This window comes from Neodiprion fabricii, chromosome 2 (genome assembly GCF_021155785.1).
Source record: "Neodiprion fabricii isolate iyNeoFabr1 chromosome 2, iyNeoFabr1.1, whole genome shotgun sequence".
In the NCBI taxonomy this organism is placed as follows: domain Eukaryota; kingdom Metazoa; phylum Arthropoda; class Insecta; order Hymenoptera; family Diprionidae; genus Neodiprion; species Neodiprion fabricii.
Window position 1 is genome coordinate 3259269 of NC_060240.1, and position 13266 is coordinate 3272534.

General features: G+C 42.4%; 2 protein-coding genes and 1 long non-coding RNA gene across 3 annotated transcripts; all 3 read left to right on the top strand.

Annotated features, from left to right (window-relative positions):
• Positions 1 to 266: 266 nt before the first annotated feature.
• Positions 267 to 4989, top strand: LOC124175063. The gene is made up of 3 exons (XR_006869080.1): positions 267 to 404; positions 4642 to 4658; positions 4855 to 4989. It is a non-coding gene; the product is annotated as an uncharacterized LOC124175063 (long non-coding RNA).
• Positions 4990 to 5237: 248 nt separating this feature from the next.
• LOC124175047 lies at positions 5238 to 12252 on the top strand. Its single transcript, XM_046554889.1, has 3 exons — positions 5238 to 9946; positions 12028 to 12103; positions 12201 to 12252. Exon 1 carries the CDS (start codon positions 5363 to 5365, stop codon positions 9743 to 9745), a length of 4383 nt encoding a protein of 1460 aa, XP_046410845.1. The 5' UTR covers positions 5238 to 5362; the 3' UTR covers positions 9746 to 9946; positions 12028 to 12103; positions 12201 to 12252.
• LOC124176891 (smoothelin-like protein 2) lies at positions 12002 to 12832 on the top strand. Its single transcript, XM_046558726.1, has 4 exons — positions 12002 to 12015; positions 12201 to 12324; positions 12401 to 12552; positions 12709 to 12832. Exons 1-4 carry the CDS (start codon positions 12002 to 12004, stop codon positions 12830 to 12832), a joined length of 414 nt encoding a protein of 137 aa, XP_046414682.1.
• Positions 12833 to 13266: the final 434 nt, after the last annotated feature.

A 13266-nucleotide genomic window follows, 5' to 3' on the forward strand; every position in this document is an offset into this window, starting at 1 on the left:
GGGCAGTCGGCACAACGGCCAATTCGACACGCGCGATCCTCTTCCGCGGATTACCTACACTCGACGCCCAGTGCCTACCGGGCTCTCTTACTCGGTTATTACACATGCCCAAGAGTGCCGGTTGGTTCGAGCGAGACCGGAATTACATACGGAATTCATAATATCTCGTATAATATTCACCGCGATTCTTCGTACTCGACGGTCTGATTGCTCTCCTTACGGGGTCATGAGACCGCCAAGTTTCACGGCTTTATAGCCGCCGTTGCTGTTGCTGCCGCTGCTGCAGGTGATAACCAGAAGAATTACTACCTGACACTAGTCAGTCCACTTATCGACGATTCCTCGAAGACCTGCCACTGCTGCTGCTTGCTGCATATCGTAGCGCGTCGCGCTCATCCATTTACGTAAGTCATTTTTGATCCGCTTCTCTCCGAACGGTCTTCTTTCGCGCTTTCGTCACCTCCGGCTCTCTTCTCCCTCGTCTTTGTCTCCTTCGTCTCCTTCTTCTTCTTCTTCTTCTTCGACTGCAGTCATTGCAGCTCGTGCAGTCCACCGATAACCACCGCTCCCGGTTATCTTCGACCGATGTAGGGAACATGGGGATTCCGTATGGATAGGGTTCAGTTCGAATTCGGGCTTCCCGGGGTCCCCGCGTTCCTTAGTCTCAGACGTGCGACTGACCGATCTATTTACGGTAAACCCTGAGCCGTCTGCATCACCGTTTTCAATACCCGTCTTTTATCGGTCCAACATGCAGTGGCTTCACGTTCTACAAGAGATAGCCGTTTTTACGTTCGAAAATGGGAAAACAACGCGTGAAGTTCGATTAGATCTAACTGAGAAGCACGTGCAGTAAATGATCGACATCTCGGAAAAGTGTTTGTACATACATACATGAATACAATATATATACATGTAGGTATATATATGTTCTTGTGACTAAATGAGGACACCATATTCAAATTGCAAGTGCACGTTTTTGATCGAATAACATGCGGACCCAAATTTGGATCTCGGAAGCTCTTCTATCGGGTGCCAAGTGTGTTTGAAGTTGGGATTCGGTGAAGTTGATCAGCGCAACGCGTTGTGCTGGAAATCTGGACGGAGGAAACGAACGTTTGATATTATCGAACCTGAACCCTCGGCGACCTTGTTTGAAAAGTTTCATTTCCGCGTGACGAATCGGTCAAGTATCAGAGGTATAGGTCCTTCCTATACTCACTCGTCGCGGTTGTGTGACGCCCGCATTCATAGACTTGTTATACCATTGTGCTGCACGATATACAACCACGTCACCGCAGGGATGCGACGACGACGACCTGCAGCCAAGCTCTCTAAAAGCGTGCGTCAACCTCCTAAATTTATCGTGTTAAACGTCGATAAGTCTCGAGTCCAAGTCTCGTAAGAATAAAAAAATTTGGTGTGGATTTCTAAAGAATATTTCACTATCTGACAAGTTCAAGTTCTGAATTTACCAAAAAAATTGTTCTATGGTAGTTCGCATCAGCCGCCATTGGTCAATTTTAACAGCATAAATCTTTTACATCGATCAGGAAAGGAAAGTATAAACAAGGCTTGCTTGAGTTGGTAGACTGAAACCATTCAAGGAGCGATTGAACGACACTGGAATTCTTATATCGCGGGTAAAAAATTGGCGGGTAGTGTGCAAAGTAGCCTGACTGTGCAGCTTTGGTGGTTGGTGGCTGCAGATGAAGGCGGCGGCGGATCTTTCGGTCTAAATTTGCTCCTCGGGTTGATTCTATAAGAAGACCGTTGGGGTTATCGCTTTGCTGTAAACGGGGGTTTTCCACTTTGCTGTACCAACTTGTTTCGGTGTAGGTATCTTTATCTTCTGAATGCGGTATATCATTCTTACACCGAAAGTCGCGCGGCTCGCAAATATCGTCCCTCCAACTTCACCGACTCGGCTATGTACGCACAAAGAGAATCGCATATCCGCCTTGTGGGAGACTCTTTTTGAATAAAAAAGCTACGTGGGTAAGGTAACGCGACGTACAATTTCATCCCGCAGCATACAGCTTGCGGTCCTTACCGTGGTACGCTGTCAGTGTTCCGGATTCGACCCTGACGGTTATCCGGTTAGCAAATGTTCACCAGCGTCTGAACGACCATGAGCAGAAAAATAGGTTGAAGTGAGTAACGTTAACGTCACGAAACATCAGTATCGTATTCATTATTTTACAATTTTACTATGACTTTCAAGGAGTGGACTTTTAAAAAATATCGGTATCATTTACCAAATTTCAGACAATTCCGATGACGCGAACCAGAGATTTTTCTCGAACATTGGTCGTTACAGTAACGTTACTAACTTTGATGACGTAGCAGCAGTTAGACACGAACGATCACGATTTCTATATCCAAATTCTAAAGGGAAAGAGGTTCGACCTGTAGGTTCGCGAGTTCGATTATTCGGTTTGAAATATTATATCCTTTGGAAAAAACGTAATGTGTATGTGAAAGAAAAATATTGTGAGGGGATACCGGCTGGAGGTGAAAGAGGGGGAGGCTAGCCGGTCGTTTATACTTTGTATACTGTGGATATATAGTTGTGGTACAGTGTTATATTGTGTGTGATATTATTTATAGACTTCGCGGCCTCGTGGGTAGTGGCCGCGGTAGTACCGGGTGCAGTGATCAAGGCGTATTATACTTGCTTACATACGCACAAACCGCTACTACAGTCCAGCCGAAACAGATCTGAATAAAAAAATTTTCGTAATATGGGTGCATTTTGATGCCGAAAGGGGTTTTCGGCCCCAAGAAACACAATTATGAAGTCATTTTTGAGCCGCATTGCCGGCGTTTCGAGCGAACAGGAAAATTTTACGTTTTTTGCGTTTTCCGCAAAAACTGCTATCGACAGATGATAAACGACTTGACCATCGTGTATTGCGGAAAATTCTACATCGAATTATATCCTCACATGCCGGAAACGGAGTCGCATTAACAAATTGAGAAAAATGTCATCATTTTACCAAAATTCCCCAGATCCCGTTGATAAATAAAATTTCTTCTTCCTTAATTTGTTAAACCAACTCCGTTTCCGGCATAGGAGGACGTAGTTCGATGTAAAATATTCCGCTCTACACGATGGCCGAAAAGCAGTTTTTGAGGAAAACGCAAAAATCGTCAAAATTTCCTGTTTTCTCGAAACGCCGGTTATCCAGCTCAAAAATAACTTCAAATTTGAATTCCTCAGGGTAGAAAATCCCTATACACAAATTTTTCCAGCCATATCCCGTGTAGTTTTAATTCGGGCCTATTTTGGCTCAACTATACGCTTCCAGCCCTTTCTCGCTTTGTACTCAAACCCACGTATTATAGATACCTACACTCGTCTGCAAAAGCTTTATTGCGACGTCTCTCTCCCTCACTGCCGATACAGATCCAATGTGCAAACCAAGTTTGTATTCGCCGCGTCTCGTGCCAAACACGCCTCGTACTATCATGCCTACAGAAGGTGTCTTCTCGTCTATTTTTCCGATTTCACTGTAGTCGTGTGTTTTTATACGTATTCATCTTTCTCCGTTTTGATGGAACCTAAAGTCAGATGACTGAGAGTGCCTTGAATTAGGATCACGAAACTGTGTGAATGGGACAAAGTGTTTTTCCTTCGACTTGTATGGTCTAGGCGTAAGATACTCCTAACGCGAATCGTCGTAAATATACCGCGGAGGAAAATAATAGCAACCCACTCAATACCAAAAAAAAAAAAAAAATAACAGGGTTGAAAGAGAAATCTTTGCATACGTGGTATATGCATATAAGTATTGGAGACACGGAATTAGCAAGAATTTGCGGTTTACGTTAAACAGGTCAAAAGAGCTATTTTCGCGTGTAAAATAGCAAGCTGCCAGAGCTGCGTGTATGTGTGCGTACATAAAGCAAATGCGAAACTGAAGTGTTTGAAATCCTACGCATTGATTTTTTAAAAACGTGTCTCCCGTTGTGCGCAGAAAATTTGAACTAAATGACGGTACTACGCGTCCATCCAACATTAGAAATGGAAGAAGAAAAAAACATCATCACCGTCGCCATGGGTTAAAATCGCGAAAACCGTTCATACCCATTGTTTGGCGAGAAGAAATAAGATAGAAACGAACCGACAGCAATGATGATTTTACTTGCTATAGTACCAATATCACGTTTTTTTTTTTCTTTTTTTTTACAGACAAAATTATAGCTATGGATAGACTAGACCTTATTATATACTCGTATATATGATGTCCTATTTATCCGACAATGAATCTTGAGTGATTCTTAAAACTTGTACGTCGTCGTCTCAGACATCCAGGCGGTCACGTAATTTTTTCCTTTTCTTCTTCTTATTTCTTATTTTTTTTCGTTCTCCGTTTTGTTTTTATCTCGTCAAGAGCGTCAAGCAAGCATTCCTCGCGATATAAGCGGTGATAGATAAACTAACTTATGCACTGCGTTAAGCAAGTTATAATACGAAATGCATTATGTTGCACGCGTAGAAGGAACATATGCATTCCACATATTCAGACTGCACTCTAGATTCATTCGCTGTCCGTTGTTCAAAGTGGAGTGAACTTTCTTTTTGCTTCTATTCGAATTATTATCATTAGTAACGAAATTTTTGTTCTTTCTTTTTAGGCGTCCCCATTAGCGAGGTAAGATGTCGGAAACTGAAGGTACGACAAATCACTAAGCACAAATAATATATATACATATATATTAAAAATAATTCGATATATGTAATACGTAACGGAATGAGGAAAATAATATGCATGAAGTAGCGAATAAAGAATCGTCTGGAAATCGGATCACTGTCTGAAACGTTATATACGATTACAATCGATATTCCAGGCACACCGTCCGTGCAGGACGACAACGAGGAAGCTTCGATCGATTCAACCGATGTCGCCAAGTCGGAAAGCGATAATGATGCCGAAACAGAAGACGTGAAGATTCCTCCGGAAGAAACGAAGCCCACTGAAACAGGTTAGTACGCCCCTTAACTTTTGAGCTGGTTAATTTTCCTCCATTTCCCAGACTCGGAGTTTCGAATAATTGATCCTCACATTCGTCGCAACCTGTTTCAGAATCGAAATCGACGCCGGTTAACTGCATCAGCACCGAAGAAACATCCCCGACGGCAACAGCAGACAAGAAGCCGACGAGTGATTCAGAATCAGTCGAAGCGAAGAAGCCGACATCGCCGCCGTCCGATCAGAGCAAACCGGGTGAGTGCAATTTGTTGCCTGTATTAGTAGAGCGGCTTCGTTCGGCGCTCGAATTGTCCTGCTCGAGTCAGAGCAGCGAGGATCCTCTGCCACTCGAAGACTCGGGTATCGACTCGGAAGAAGACCTCCGGATGTGGGCTTCCGGTCTCTGCCATTCCATAGAGCAGCAGAGCAACCAGAGTCCAAAGCCTTTAGATTTAAAGTTCCTGGAGGACCTTCTGCTGTCGGATATTCAGACGGCCCTTTCCCGACTCCAGGATACCCTCAGACGCGTCGACGTCGGCACGCTCACAAAGTACAACTCGACCCTAGACTCGACGAATAAGCTTCACCTGCTACGGCTGATATCAAATCTCCTTTCGAGGCTGAAAGTCCCGGAGGAGCTTTCGGCCGAGCCATCAGAAAAGGCCTCGAAACCGGCCCAAGGAACCGGCGGTAAACGACGCCGGGCAAACAGACATACCATCGGTGTTTCCGCTGAGGAAATAGCCCACGCGAGGCGGCTACTTGACGAGAAAAACATCGGTAATGAGGTCCTGCCTAGTCCTTTGAGCCCCTGCACCGCGCAGGCCAAACCCATAATCGAGGCCCAGGTGCAACCACCGGTGGAAAAACCGGCGGAGGAAACTTTTGTCCACAAATCTGGAGCTCAGCAGGTTCCACCTCCACCCCCGCCGAAATTAAAGACTTTTGAACAGGTTCGCGAGAAGCACATCAAGGACGCGATAAACCAGCAACAGACTGCCTACTACAACAAGAACAAGGATTTTTACAAGGAGAACGTATACTGTCAGCATTCCTCCTCACCGCCTCCGGAAATCGGATCAACGGAAGGGAACGTGGTACTGTTGGAAAATGTGATCAAGCGAGCGGAAATGCCGAGAAAAGAGGAGCGGGAGTTTCAGCCGGCAGAGGATGAGGAATACAGCAATCATCAGGTTCCGGCCTTTTACCAGCAGCCCGTTGCCTCGAAGTATAATAAATTCGTGGCGAAGAAGTCGAAGATCAAGAGAGCGAACACGATCGACATACCGAGCTACCTTAAACTGCAGGCAGAAAACTTTGGCCAAAATCAATCGGCGGCTCTAAGACGACCGATAGACATCGGGGACAAAAGTTTGGGAAACAATGCGAACATCATTCCAGCGTTCAAACCGAAAACGGACAACGACCGGAAGTTCCTAGCTCTGATCAACAAAAATAACGACACAGCGCCGAGCAACAGCAAACTGCCGTTCAAGTCGTTCAACTACAGACAACCGGACAACGTGGACAAGAATTGGAATAACAGGTTTTCCAATATAAAAACAACCTTCGACAAACCTGCCTCGCAACTCGTCTCACCTGCGACCGATGAGAACTCAAGGGTTACCGGCAACTCGGAGTCATCCTCAAGACGGTCTTTCAGCGGCACCTCGGACAGCGGGGAGTCCGATGGGGTGGTCGTCGGAACGTTGCGACTGCCGTACACGACTCAGCCAAAACCGAAACAGAGTGGTTTCACCCACGCGCCAACGTCCCCGTTTCAGAGGATCGAGAAGCCCGCTAATCGGAGCGAAAACGCGTCGATATTCAAGTCGGGTTACCTACCGAAGGGGGGCAGCAACTCTCTTCAGGCAAAGGTGAAGATATTCAACCAGGAGAACGGAGGCCAGACCTTAGCTGCACCGAACTCGATCGTCGCGCAAAACAAGAACAAGTTCAACAAAATGAACGACCTGCAATCGCGGTACGAAACAGTGGAGCGAAAGGTCGCGAAAAATTTGAACCCGCAGCATGGATCAGCGGCGATTTCCGACCCTCTGAATCTGAGCCAATCGAGGTCAGACAATACCGTGCGCTCCTATTTGCCCGGGAACCGAAACGTCATTTCCTCAAAATTGATAGTAAACGCCAACGTGAACGGCGACGAACAGGCTGCGGTTAAACATCAGTATCCGTACATCGGATATCCCGGAAATACGACAAAGATTACCAAGGCAGATAAGGTCCCGAGGAACGAGGAACGGACCGAGTATTACGGGCAGTTACAGAACGTGAATAGCTACCCGCCGAAGAAGATCGAGGAGGCCGAACCGCCGGTTCGGACTTCCTCACATTCGTTCATGATGCAGAAAATCGCGAACGAGCATAACAACTACGAGAATAAACCGAAGGTGAATCAACGGTACGTGAACGAAGCATTGAGACTCAAGGACAACAAAGAGGAAAAACCTGGTCATATTCATACGCCTCTGAAATCACACTACATAAAGGCTGCGGGTACGCGTGAAAACTACAACAATTCGAGCAACATCGCTCCTCTACAAAATCATCATCCCAGAGTGCAGATCGTGAAACGGCAACCTCCGGTACAAACGTTCAACAACCTGAACAGCAATCAGAATTCTAATAAACGACTATCGCAGGATTATTCCTCCCCGGAATACAAACCTCAGCAGGTCATTTATCCTCCACCATTAAACGAAGCGGTGACTCGTCTAAACAGCATTCCCGTTCAGTCCAACATGGCGAGCAAAACTCAAGAGAATTCCATTGTTTACGAGGATTCCATGACGCGAAACTTGGCCAGCCAAGCGAACGCAGTTTCTAACCAGCTGTTGGAAGCTAACAATAAACCAGCGTCTTCTATCATCGAGCCGAATTACCCGAGTCATCCTCACGGCTTTTACAGACCAAGCGATACCTACAACGTGCAGTATTCGGCCCAGCCGAGAAGAGACACGACGACTCACCGTCAGCCTGGTGACTATACGAACCAAAGTAATTCGGTGAAGATCGCGAAGCTTCCAGAGGAACATACGCATGCAGATGATCCTCGGGGCTTATCAGGGTCATACGAAACCAATACAAGCAGGACGATGGCGAAGTCTCAGCAGGATAATGAACATCTGCAGGCTAATAAGTTACCGACGAGGATTAATACGTCGATGAATTATAAGGACTCCGATTACATTCCTTATCAGAGTTACAAAACGAGGAAGGAATTCGGCTCGAACATGGATGCCAATTTGAGGAACTCGTACCCGGAGACGAAGCATTACTATAATCACGACCACGCTCATAATCCGACTCAGAACGAACGAACGCACAACGATCAGATGGTTTCTTCCTCTTCTTCTTCCTTGGGTGAAAACAACCCTGATAAGGAAATCCAGATGTATGTAACGGAGCCGGAAACACCGGATGTGGCGAGCATCGAGGTGTTCCGGGATCAACGGATGCTTCTGGAAGATGAGAACATCCAGAACCAGGACATCAGCTCGGAGGGAATTGTGACGAGGTATCAATGCGCGATTGCGACTGTCGCCACGACTCCGGAAAGCTCCGAACCCGACCTGAGCGAAGTACCTTTCCCCAATCCAAAGCTGTACAACATGGAAGTGTCGGCTTATCCCTCCTCGACGAATGACCACATGTCGGTCAGCTACGGTGGATATAACGATAGGAAGAAACCATCGGTCGAAGTTAACGACGAGTCTGCGGATGCTTTCGATGAGATACAACGGCACAATTATCTCCAGCAGCAAATTATCAATAAGTTACAGAACGACGCTGATAATTCGAACAACAAGAATCAGGATTACCCACGGAGAAAATCGCTGGAAAAGTTCAAATGGGATGACAAGAAGTCGTCGGAAGTTGATGAGACTGTAAATCGGAGATCTTCGTACTACGAGAAGATAAATCCCTTGTCCCATTTTCCATTCGGCAAAAGTCAGCCTTCACCCCCTGCAGCGGTTGTTGTTAAACAACACGAGGAACCGGTCATCGAGAGCAACAACACACTCGAGAAGATAAACATGTTCGAGGAGAAGAGTCTTCTGCCGTTATCGTCTACGGCTAGACAGCGATTCAGGCCGTTGAGCATACCCAAGTTCGAGAAACCCAAGGACTTTCCACCGCCAAAAATCAACGTTGTCACACCGTCTAAGGTCGTGCAGCAGCTCAAAAGCGACAACAAAGATTCGGGGATAATAAGCAGCTCGACGAACATGATCGATTCGAGCGACGAGTACCTGATGTCCTGCGCAAATAGACAGTCTCGTTCCATAGTTTTGTCCAAGTCCGAATCGTGGCATCAACTGGCTTTGAGCAGAGGGAACTTGCAGCCACCTCAACCAGGGGCACCGAATCCTCTTCTGAAGCCTCCCAAGTCGAAGTCTCCGGCTTCGCTGAGACTGTCGAAGCAGTACGAAGCTCCGTTGGCCTCGGACAACATGAAACGAATGGAAGAAAAGATCCAGAGATACTTTAACAGTCCAACGAACGTACCGAGTTCGGAATCATCCAACAACAACAGCAGACGAGAGAGCAAAAGTAAACGGCATTTCTCGTCCTCGAAGAAGAATCACAGTAGCACCGGAGGAGGAGTTGGAGTTGGTTTAGCGAGGAGTCAAACGATGCCGCATTTGTACGAAAATGATAAATTACTGCTCGACGAGAATACCGACGTTGAAAAAGCGTTCGATAGCCTATTCAAGGAAGCAACTAGAACCGATAACCGTCATTAAACGTGGATAAATAGTCTATAATAAAGCCATAAATTTGTTTTTAATTAAATAGTAACGTTTACAAAAACTAAAACTGAGTCTGCAAGAGTTTAGAAGCTGTGATAGCCAAACGCAGTTTTGTATGTCGTGTCTGATGTGTGTTTCCGAAGCCCTGGGATAGATCATGGACGGTTGTTATATTTGAGGCAGCCCTGATAAGCAGTGAGTTCTTGTTTCATTTTTGTACAGTATATACATTTACTTTATTGCGTTGTACACTAGGGTGATCTTGAGAAGGTCATTTTTGAATTTCGACCGGCTAATCCCCCCAAATCGGCTCCACATAATTCGAAAACACTTCCTTAATGTTTTTAGATGTTCATCTCTTCTCTAACCCATGCCACAAGGAGGGTGGATTTCCCCACTCAACCCTTTCAGGCGAACATCAAATCTACCGAACGGATTTAGATGAAATTTAGTATAGGGGGATTTTTTTGGTCGCTGATTACGAATCTATTCTCAAAATTTGAAAAAGCAGAGTCGCGAATGCAATATGGTTGACCAAAACCCTAAAGAGTCACTTGATATTGCCATATTGAATCCGCCATTTTGAATTTAGTAATTTCAAGTTCAGATTCGCAATCAGTGACCCAAGGAACCCCCGTCCAACCAAATTTCATCTAAATTCGTCCGGTAGATTCGATATGCCCCTGAAAGGATTGAATGGAATCCACCCTCTCTGAAGCACGTGTTAGAGTTGAGATAAGAATCTGAAAAAATTAGGGAATTATTTTTGAATTATGTAGAACAGGAGGCATGCCGACCGAAACTCAAAAATTATCTTTTTAAGCATCACCCTATTGTACACTTAATTTGAAAGAGAGCGAGGGAAAATAAATGAAAAGAAAAAATATTTCCTTAGAAAAAAAAAAATGAATACGTGATATTACAATATACATAGTATTCTTCAATTAAAAAATAGAATAGACAATATTAACCAGTAATTGAGAGTGTGATTTTTGGTTTTTCAATCAACGTTCCACATTTACCTATTTTATACTCATATTAAATTGCCTTGCAAGATTTTATATCCTAACTATGTAGTCCTAATAGTCCAATTATTTAACAGAGTTGCCCATTACCATTATCACTATTATTATTATTATTATTATTATTGCAAATGGTTTTCACACATATTAATCTAGTACGTCGACTTATTATTCATGTCTACATAATAGTCTATATTCACACTTTAAATATACGTATTTCCTTCTTTTATAAATTATTTTTTTCACTTTGCATCTGGCATTTGAATTCATTAGAATTTATACCTATAATTGTATACTTTTTAAATAATTTCGAATGTAGGATTTGGCCAAGAAAATTTCGTACAACAAATATCATTTCTCATCTGCCAATGGTAATGATAAAATTTTATAAAAATGAATAGTCAAATTCGTGAACTAGTCTGAGAATCCTTCCACAGAAGTCGAAAGTTTTTCATCGTTAGCGTTTAATGTTGATCCCTTTTAAATCTGTTGTGCAACAAAATTAAAAAAGCAATGTCTTTTCGTATACTCGGTAAAATTATTGGACGTTGTTTTTTCTTTTTTTTTTTTCTTTTTTTTTCTATGTTATAAAATAAGGTTTAACAGAATTCTCCAATTCTTGTTCTTACAGTATAATTAATTGCTTTTGCCAACCCATCTTCGAAACACGCACTACACAGCACACATCAGGCATTTGCAATCAGTATACCTGTACCTACGTATACATAAATTATATAACATACCATATACACATAATTATTGCAGACAGCACGATCCTGCACTGATGTGTGCCGATTTGAAATTATTGTTATTATCCGCATATCAGTAATCCCAAAAAAATCCAAACTTACTACATAATAATCCTCTACTATGATGATTTGGTAATATTTTCCGTGTAATTTTGATCATGGTCAGATAAATCAGTGCGCTATGTGAAGATTTTCCGTTTTTGTTGTTGTTGTTTTTTTTTTTTGTTTACCCCCATTTTGTCACGTAAAAAATAATTCAGAGTTTAGTTTGATCTACGCATTTATTTTTTTTTTTAGATGATTTTAACGTGATGATGTAAAGTAAAAAATCATTTTAATCATTAGTCAAGTGATATTAATGATAGAATGTAAAAATTATTGCATGTTCATAGTAAATGCGTAGAAAGCACTGATGTTTGAAATAAATTTTTCACATATAATATAATAACTTTAAATATAATTCGTAAAGGTAAAACCGAATGGTGAGCATCAGGTAATTTTTCAGCACCCAAGAAGCCCATATCACCATTTGCTAAGTTTCGTCAACTTGATCGTCAGAATAGTGCTCCAAAATCACCAAGGTACTTATATGTAATTCAGTGTGAAATTAAAATTATTTTATCTAAAATTCCTCGAGTCGCAATCATTATTGGAAATATTTCTCATTCGTTATCGTAGCACACCTAAATCAGCTGGGAAGGACTTTCAGTTCAAGTTCACCGACCCTGTGGTACAAAATAATGCTGCTCTAATCAAGGAGAGACTATTGGCATGGTGTCGCGCCAAGACCAAGGAATATGAGGTGCGTAATAACAGTGAAAGAGAAGCCTTGCGCAAGTCAAAGGTAAAGAATTCTAATCTCTTAATATGTTTCGCAGAATGTTCAGCTCGATAACTTTTCGACAAGTTGGAATAACGGATTGGCATTCTGTGCGCTGCTTCATCATTTCAGACCTGATGCTTTTGATTACCATAGTCTTCGCAAGGAGGAACGTAGGAAGAATTTTGAATTGGCTTTCACCAAAGCTGAGTAAGAACCAATTTATTCTACATAACTACGAAATTTTACTAAAAATTCCTCGACTCGAACTGCTTTTCTATAAAAGAAACTTGTTTCTTAGAAAGAAGCGATCGTGCAGTGTAGCCAAGATGATACTGAATACATAATTGATTTATAAAATTTCAGCGAAGTTGCAGGTATCGCACCGTTACTGGACGTCGAGGATATGGTTATAATGCAAAAACCAGACTGGAAGTGTGTTTTTACTTATGTTCAGTCTATCTATCGCCGCTTCAAGGATGAGGATTGATTATTAATCTAATGATCGTTGTTTTGTTATAAACTTTTTGTTACTCATTATTTTAACAGACGCGTATTTCAACCTCATAAATAATATATATATATATTCATAAATAAATATATACATACATATATATATATATATTTTGTGATTAACAAGCTACAATAGTATTGGCAGGTCTGTGTACCATATTATTTGTATAATAATGCTGATTGAACAGATGAACTTTGTAATTTTTATACATATACACACACATATATATATATATATATATATATATATATATATATATATATACCGGGCATTTTATTTATTTGATTTTTTTCTTTTTCTTTTTGCGTATACTCATGCAAAATGCTGATTAATTATATACACAAATTTACACATTCAAGAAAAAGTCAATAGGCTTTTTTTTCTTTTCGTATGATTTGATATGTAACAGT

Excerpts from the sequence above, each read along its gene's own strand:
- LOC124176891 (XM_046558726.1), top strand. Across the intron at positions 12,325-12,400 it reads CCAAGACCAAGGAATATGAG|AATGTTCAGCTCGATAACTT; the intron begins GTGCGTAATAAC and ends TATGTTTCGCAG. Across the intron at positions 12,553-12,708 it reads TTGGCTTTCACCAAAGCTGA|CGAAGTTGCAGGTATCGCAC; the intron begins GTAAGAACCAAT and ends ATAAAATTTCAG.
- LOC124175047 (XM_046554889.1), top strand. The coding sequence starts at position 5,363 with ATGTGGGCTTCCGGTCTCTGCCATTCCATAGAGCAGCAGAGCAACCAG.